Here is an 8,472-nt window from a genome sequence, read left to right as displayed (position 1 = left end):
TATAATCAACAATTTCTCATTCTTTCTGAGGACAGAAACTTCACAAATCTTCATAATGAAAAACTCAGGTACAAACCTTAATAGCCCAGCTACTTCATAGACAGCTCAGTTTACCTCGGCAAGTCATAAGGAAAGATGGCTAAAGTTAGAGGAGCACAAATCTATGACCACGCAGGTTTGTGTCACATCTTACTGCCTCAACATCTTATACAGATTTATTGTCTGCGTTTCACACTTTGTGCCCACAACCAGCATCTATTTCTGTGGTCTCAGTTATGTGTGACTGTCTTCAGGAATGAGCCGGACCATATTACACCCTGGTTCCTCCCCCAGGAGCTGTGCTAAAGTAACAGCTGATGTCAGTCCTGCTTAAAGACCCACACACGGTCCCTGGTGGCAACACCCGCACCATAACCTGTCCAACACTGTCTTCAAAGGCAGAGCAGAGAGGGGAGCAGCTGCTCCTGCACCTTCCTTCCTCCTCCTCCTCCTCCTCCTCCTCCTGGAGCATCAAGAACCTGGCGCAGGGAAGCTCCATGCCGGGTACACAAATCCACAATCCCGGTTTTTAATCCCAGTTTTACCGCAGACAGAAAGCGGGAAGGGTCGTCCACTGCTCTCTGCAAGCCCATGTGCCTGCTTGGACCATGGAGCTGCCCTGTCTGCCGACTGAGACCCCCACCTCAGCCAGCTCCTGCTCCACGGATCCCCTGTACGACAACTGCCCACCTTTTGGCCAGAGAGACAGGGCTAGGGAGAAGGAAACGGAGAACGGGGTTGTGTGTCCTTTAGTAACCAGACTCCCGGGGCCAAGCAGCCCTCTGCCCGGTTTGGTCCCAGCTCTGGCCGAGGTTCAGACCACGGTCGCTGGAGGAAGAGGAAGAGAGCCTGGCTCCTGGCCAGACCGCAGCTACTGCAGCTGCAGAGGGAGCCTGGGAGGACAGGCCTGGGAATCAGAGCTCAGTTCTAGCAAAAACAAAGAAGGAGGACAACAGGGAGTTAACTGGCAAGCAGAAGATGGGGCTTGTCGGAGCCAAAGCCCCTGCCCGTCACACGGCGAGGAGCATCGCAGTGCTTTGTCGCTGTACGATAACCTCACAGACACAGGAGCGCCAGACGGCTTCGTGGAGGTCTTCGACATGGAGATGAACTCGCAGGAGCCCTTCGAGGAGCACGCATACACTTCCTGGGCCTCTGAACACATGCGTGGACTGATGCAGGGTGATCCTCTGAGCAAAGAGAAGAACCTCTGGCCCCCTTGCGACAACCGACTCACTGAAGGTTGTTCTCATAACCCGGACCAGTACCCAGACCAAGACGAGAGGCGGGAGCCGGAGCTGGACTCTGGATCCTGCGTGCCGTCACTTCCGCAACATCGCGTCAGGGAGGGTTCTCCGCCGCCGTGCCACGCAAAGCGCCAGGATCCGTGGCTCCCCGCTGAAACCCAGCACTTGAAGGAGACGCCACTGTCTGTGAGGGTGCCCCCTCCTCTTCCCCTGGCTGACCCGTCTGCAAGTGCTCTTCGCAGCATCCTGACGGGCCTCCAGCAGCAGATCATCAAGCAGAGGGAAGAGTACGAGGAACGAATCATCAGGTGATTTGAAATAAGATTTTTGGCTAAAAAAAAACACACACACACAGTCAGTTTGCTTGTAGTGCTTTTACAAAACCACAGTTCTCCTTTTACTTCTGCTCGCGTCACTTAACATTACGTTACTGTGACCAACATAGAGTAGTGCACAGTAGTGAATTGGAAGGACGGTGATAACTGGTTTTCATGTATTAAGGTCCTTTCATGCTGAGCCTTTGAATTCAGAACCCCATCTGCTGTAATTAAAGCTGCAAGTATTTGGGGATAAGTCTCTATCAGCATTGCACATGTTGACACTGAAGATAGTTTTTTTTTTGCCCTTTCTTTACAAAATAGCTCATGTTCTGGCATATTGGCTGGACAGTGTCAATGGACAACAGCTTTCAAGCCTCTCTATAGATTCTCAGCTAGATTGAGGTGCGGACCCTGGATGGGACATGCTCTGGCTGCAGGTTTAGAGGTGAACCGCTGCTCCAGTCTAGTCTTTCTGCAGTTTCTGTTTGGGTTTTTTTTATGAAAGGCGTCCCGTATAATGCTGCAGCCATTCTCACCATCAACTTTGACCAGCTGAAGAAAAGCATCCCAGCAGCATGACGCTGCCACCACCATGCCTCACGGTGGGGGAGGCGGTTTTTCTGTGCTAGTTTCCCATCACACTTAGAGTTTTTCATCGGATTCTCCCACCCGTGATGTGGATCTCAGCAGCTGCTCCAGAATTACCACGTGGCTAATTCTCAGATTTATGCCCTCCTTGCCTGGCCTGTCACCTTAGGGTGGGCGACCAAGTCTTAGTAGGTTTGCGGTTGTGCCGTGCTCTTTGTGTTGCCAGATGTTGGATTAAACAGAGCCATTTGAGATTTTCTGTTGTGTCATATCCTAAATAAGATTTTATTGAAGCATGTTAGAGTAAAAGGGAGCCTAGTTTCAATGTTCATAACTGCTCATAAGATTTTTATTCACAAAATAAAAACGGTGCGTCGTTTTTTTTCCTCCACGTCACTTTTGTTTTGTACTTTGGGTTTGTCTGTCACAGATTGTAAAACCCCAGTAAGACATATGGCAATTAGTGTCTGAAACAAAACAAACTGTGCAAATGCTAAAGCAGTGAGAACACTTGCACGCACACTTGAATACTGCAATTACTGCTGATTTATGGTGCATTTTAGTGACACAATGTTCCTACAGTAACTATCCATAAAGGGTGCCGTTTTTGTTTCCCAGCAGTCCACTCCAACTTTCACCCTACATCCTGTTTAGCCCACAGACCCAAATTTTCCCACAGGTCTCTGATGACGGGCTGCGATCCAAACGCTTCCTTTATTAATGCAAATGAAGCAGCAATTTGTGGGCAATCTGCAAATCCAACGCTGCAGTTTGTGCTTCAGCGACTTTAACAGCTGGTTGGTGTGAAGTGGAAAAAAAAACACATATAGCCTGACTTGCTGACATATAGAAAACAGCTCATGACACTGGAAAGAGAGCTAATTTAAGGGGCCATGCTGCTGACCTAGACACAACACATACCGCATTTATTACCGATATAGATAGAGCACGTCTCGGTGTAAGGTCACGCATTGCTACTAGCCGGCGAAGACAAGAGGCTGTCGCAATTCTTTTAGTTTGACAGGGGGCGTAAGAGGACAGCACCGTGGGTCAAATGTTTCGAAACACCTGCAGCTGAAGTTTTTAGCCTTTTTTCTGGAGGTCGATCTCAAAAGGAAGTAAGGTAGAAACCTTAGATTCGGGTCAGAAATGGGCTCAGACATCTCCCCCCCATTGCAGATAACAGCTACAAACTGTGTGACCCAGTGCTGGGAGAAACTCTCTGGTACGACAGGAAAATAAAAAACAGCAATAAACAAAAAATAATTATTTTAAAATCAGGGATTAACCTACATCAGTGGAATCTGAGGGGGCCATGTTTAAATGGCTGATCTTAAAACGGATGATTGTTTTTATTATTTGCTTCGACGCATTTGTGAACAAACTGAGCTCAAACACACACAAAAAAAAGATTAAACTCGTGCCATCAGATTGTAACTATGTTAACACAGCATCAAACAATGAAGATTTATGTTTGTATTTTTACAAGGTAATCTTCCCAATTTACAGTTTCAAATCTTTTAATTCATCTTTGCTGACACAAACTTTCTTAGTATTCTCGCTCTCAACAAACAAATCTAAACATTTTAGACCTATGGTCTGTGTTAACATTTATGGGAGGCCCCTCAAAGTTTGACCACCACCATGTTTGAGAGCTGAGGCTTTTGTGCCGGTATGCTGTGTGTTTTTTTTTTTTTTTTTTTTTTTTTGCCAAACGGGGTGTTTTGTGTTTTTACCAGACCTCCCTAGCTTTGTTTCATCTGTCCTTTCATTGCTGATTTCTTTCTCTCTTGGTATTGTGTTAGCCACACCAGTGTGCTGCTGACCACCAAAATTGACACTCCTGGTTTTCTTAGACTTATATTCATAATTTCTGATAATCAATTAATGGCGAATATTTAATTTGCAGGATTTTACTATGATTATATCTTTTCCAAAATAGATTGGTACCTAGATTTAATCTTCTTAAAATTTAACAAATAGTCAATACATTAGGTGGACTAACATGTATTTTCTTTAGCTAAAAAATGTTAACCCACTTTTCCCTCCTAACTAAATTAGGCAGAATTAAAACTGATAATATTTCTCCCACTGAATAATAAAACCCTGCTAGAGACTGCTAGTAAACGCTGAAGCTTTTATCTGCATTCTAAATTGAAATGATAATTTGCATGACATTTTTTTCCCCCCTTTCTCTCCCCTGTCATAAGCCTGGAGCAAAGAAACGAGGAGCTGCAGGTGGAGGTTGTTCGCCTGAAGACGAATCTCTCTCAGCAGCGCCACTGGTACCAGGTGGTCCAGGCTAAGATAGTGGAGTCTGAGAGGGCCCGGGCTGCTGCAGAGCTCCGTAACGCAACCCTACAACGGGAGATGGATCAGTTCTTTGACACCTTCGGAGAGCTCAACAACGAGGCGAAGAAGACGGAATACATCGTCAAGAGTTTTTGAATAAAGTTAAATGTATCATGATTGATGACGTGAACGGTCTCTACAGACTAAAGATGAGCTTTTCTTTGAAATTTTAGTTTTCGAGAAAACATTTTCTTCCCCGTAACAAGTGCATCTCAATAAATCTGATTATTGAAATTTTTATTTTAGCAATTCCAACCAAAAAGTAATACTTGTATAGATTATTTCACACAATCGTAAAATTCAGCTTTTTAAATTAAAGGTGACCTATTCTAAAAAAAAAAACAAACACTTTTTGCTTTTTTTGTACATCCATTTGAGTCTCTTCTGTTTCTACAAACAGTCCATGTGCTAAAACAGTAAATGTTTGTTGGTGTCTAGAAAACAAGCCGTTTCAAAAGCCTCCCGATTATGACATCACAATCGGCAACCCCACTTCACCTAGCAACCCCAGCAAAGTAAAACTGTGACATACAGAAATTGAACATGACTTTTATATCACATTTTACATTGAATTTATAAATATTATTGAAATAAATCATACACACAACTTTACATTGGCATTAATACATGCAAAAATATGTGCGTGCAATTCCCTTAACTTAACCACAGCTGAAAAGATACCAACAACTAACGGTTAGCAGGATGCTAATTTGCATTGAAAAGCCCATAGGGAGGCTGTTTCTGTTGATCGTCTGCCGTTGGTCACCGGACATTTCGCGTCTCTCTCGCAAAGAATTCCCCCTGACACGTAGCGACATTCATTCGGTTCCTCCTGTTTGTCCAACTCACCATGGCAGACATGGATTTTACGGAGCAGAGCAGATTGAACTCGAGCGAAATTTCTCTTTGCTCTATTCTCAGTTTTGCTTCGCTTCATTCACACAATTTATGCCGTTTTCATCACTCTAAACGTGTCGTTTGCAACATTGAGTAATGTTAATTCGCTCCTGAACTCGCCTTTACATAGGGATAACATGTAAATCACTCGCTCTATTCCAGTCGTCCGTGTTTGGTGTGAATGTACCTTAAGGCAGCCCTGTAGGAATGGACTACATACCTTTCAGAAACTGTTGCTGCATCATGCTGGTTGAGCAGGAGGCTCTTGTTCTTCTGGTTCTGGGTCTGACTCAGGGTCAAAAATGTACTGTTGTACCATCGTGCATCTGCTTGCAGCCATTTTCACATACTAGTTACACCTTAGTTTCATAAAAGTGACAGAGCCCTAAAAACAGCTCATTCTGAAAGGAGCTGAGAACAGGAGAAACTGGGGAGGTGAAATCTCATTATCTGTGAATGATTTTGTGCAAAAAATGTAATAAACATGCATTGTATAGCTCATAGATGTATCCTAAATGCTTTAAAGGATGTATAATATGTCACCTTTAAAATACTAATGCATAAGAGCAATTTTTAAAACAGTTTTTAAACAGAGAGATGTTATGGCCATGACAACTTGACTAAAGATTATTCAGCAGACTGTCATTATGCTCTCCACTACGAGGGAAAGCCACAAAAGGTCATTGCTAAAGACGCTGGCTATTCAAAGGGTGCTTGATTTAAGCATATTAGTGGAAAGTTGAGAGGAAGAAAAGACAGTTGAGAAAAATAGTGCAAACACATATGGAATATCCAGGAACTGTTTGGGATTGCAGCTCGGGTAAATGCTTCATTAGCAACCACACCCAGATGCACCCAGAACACAGGTTTCTTACTGGCATACTCCTTGCGTCTGGCCACTCTAGAACCAGGGACACCACCAGAACCATGTTACTTACCTAGGATAAAGAGAAGAAGGGCTCAGTCATCAAAAAAAAAAAAATGTTGTGTTTCGTTTGGAAATCAAGACCCCATAGTTTAGAGAAAGACTGGAGATGCACAGAATCCACGCTAGTTGAGGTCCAATGTTTCCAGTCATGATTGGGGGAGACATGTCAACTTTTACTACTAGTCCAGTCAACGCAGTCGTCTACCAGGTAATTTTTAGAGCACCTCATGTGTCCTTCTGCTGACAAGCATCATGGACGATGCTAATTTTATTTTGAAGGACTTGGCCTCTGCTCACACTGCCAAAAGTACCAATACCAGGTTCAATGTCCATGGTGTCACTGTGCTGAATTGGTCAGGTACTGGGCTGAAGAAGGCGATGAGAGATGTCAAACAATGCAGAAGAGCTCTCAAGAGTCACTTCTCCTCCAAATGGGGCAGTTCTGAAATGACGTCACGTTTTTTCCCCGAGACAGTCGGTTTCTTGGCTGGTCGGACAGGAAGAGTGCAAATTACATTGGTAACAACCACAGTATTAATAATTTTGGAAGACGGTGTCCCAGGATCTTCATTTCAACCTGCTTCAATGGAGAAACCCAGCGTAGTTGGTTGAAAATGTAGAGAACTCAAAATGAGCAGAAAGAAAGCAGCATTAGATGAAAGGTAGGAGACGCTGTCCTCTCCTCTCTCACAAGGGATCAAACCCAAGGAAGAAACCTGCTGAATCTGCGTAGAACTGCAGCTGATACCAAGAAAAAATACACATATTATTACAGGTCTATGTTTTAATTTATTACAGAGCTCATTGCAGAAAATAGACTTAAAAACAGTCAGTCATCCCGCTGTAATCAGACACTCAGATCCCGTCTCCTCTCCACACCTCTGCACACGCACAAGATCCCTGTGAGAGAAACAATCAGCTTGATCCATGAAAAGAAGCAGAAGATCAGCAACAAAATCACAAATGTACATATTTGGCTGGTGTTTATACACACTGGGACTTTTACTTCTTGTAAAAAAGTTGTCGCAGGGTAGGGGGTTGAGCTTAGCTCTTGTTGCGTGGCGCAATAACCAGAAAAAGGCGTTCTGTCTAAAAAAAAACTTCTCCAGGCCCGGCCAAGCCACTCCTGTCCTCGGACTTCCTGACTCGTCGTTCGGAGATTCTGTTTGTTACGGCAGTAACAGAAGCCCATGAAGAGACTGTTTGTTCAGAAACAAACCCTGGAAACTGCAACCGCCGACTCACAAAAGTTACCAGTGACTTTAGAGAAAAACAAGCCCAAAGTCTTTGATAACAAGTGAACTAAATGCAACACTGAAGCTCACATGAACATCCCTCGTGGATTGTATGACGTTTTAAAGCTGCTGAGAAAAGGCCAAATAAACGTCGCCTACCTGCCCAAATGCTCCAGTCGCTGGTTCCAGGTCTGGACGTTTAAGTGTTGGCTCCAGGAAACATAGAGACCACGTTTAGGTGTTTTTGGTCATATTCCACAGTAAGGTCCTCTTGGAGCCAAGCTTATATCCAACACTGACATTTCTCTGCAACCCTCCAGGGTTTTGGAAAATCAATGGGGGAAAAAAAGCTACCTTCATATGATCACAATCACCATATCACTCCAGCACATACTAATGCAGCAGCGGTGTTTTGTTGTAGCCATATTATTGTCTGTTGAGGAGATATTCATGAGATCTGTTCACTATTTGACTCAAACTATTCAAGCATTACTACTTTGCTTGTAGGACCACAAGATGGCCATCATGCGTCTAAATTTAGTAATTTGACATTGTTTGAGGAATGCCCTATTAAACCAGTGTAATTCATGCAATAGTCATTCATGACCAACTACTGAGATGCTGTTCAGCAAATTGGGATTCTTTCCCTTAGGTTAATATTTCTGGATTCAAAATAATTTCTTCATGTAATAATTTTTTTTTTTAGAAACTAAATTTAGTGTTTGTATTAGTTGTAAAAATCAAAAACAGAAATAAATAGTAGAAAGGTATCCCTCTATGTATAAAGAGTTGGATATGGTTTTACATTTTGAAATGTGTCACTGAAATATACATTAATAGTTTTATTTGCTGAGATTTACTTACAA

At 43.4% G+C, this 8,472-nt stretch overlaps 1 protein-coding gene across 1 annotated transcript; it reads left to right on the top strand.

Annotated features, from left to right (window-relative positions):
* Nucleotides 1-364: 364 nt before the first annotated feature.
* On the top strand, nucleotides 365-4,784 carry si:ch211-247j9.1 (rho GTPase-activating protein 22). Its single transcript, XM_021310900.2, has 2 exons — nucleotides 365-1,594; nucleotides 4,405-4,784. The coding sequence occupies exons 1-2, from the start codon at nucleotides 648-650 to the stop codon at nucleotides 4,640-4,642; spliced, it is 1,185 nt and encodes a 394-aa protein (XP_021166575.2). The 5' UTR covers nucleotides 365-647; the 3' UTR covers nucleotides 4,643-4,784.
* Nucleotides 4,785-8,472: the final 3,688 nt, after the last annotated feature.

Source organism: Fundulus heteroclitus, chromosome 23, assembly GCF_011125445.2.
Source record: "Fundulus heteroclitus isolate FHET01 chromosome 23, MU-UCD_Fhet_4.1, whole genome shotgun sequence".
NCBI classification, from domain to species: domain Eukaryota; kingdom Metazoa; phylum Chordata; class Actinopteri; order Cyprinodontiformes; family Fundulidae; genus Fundulus; species Fundulus heteroclitus.
This window is presented reverse-complemented; position numbering and strand designations above follow the sequence as displayed.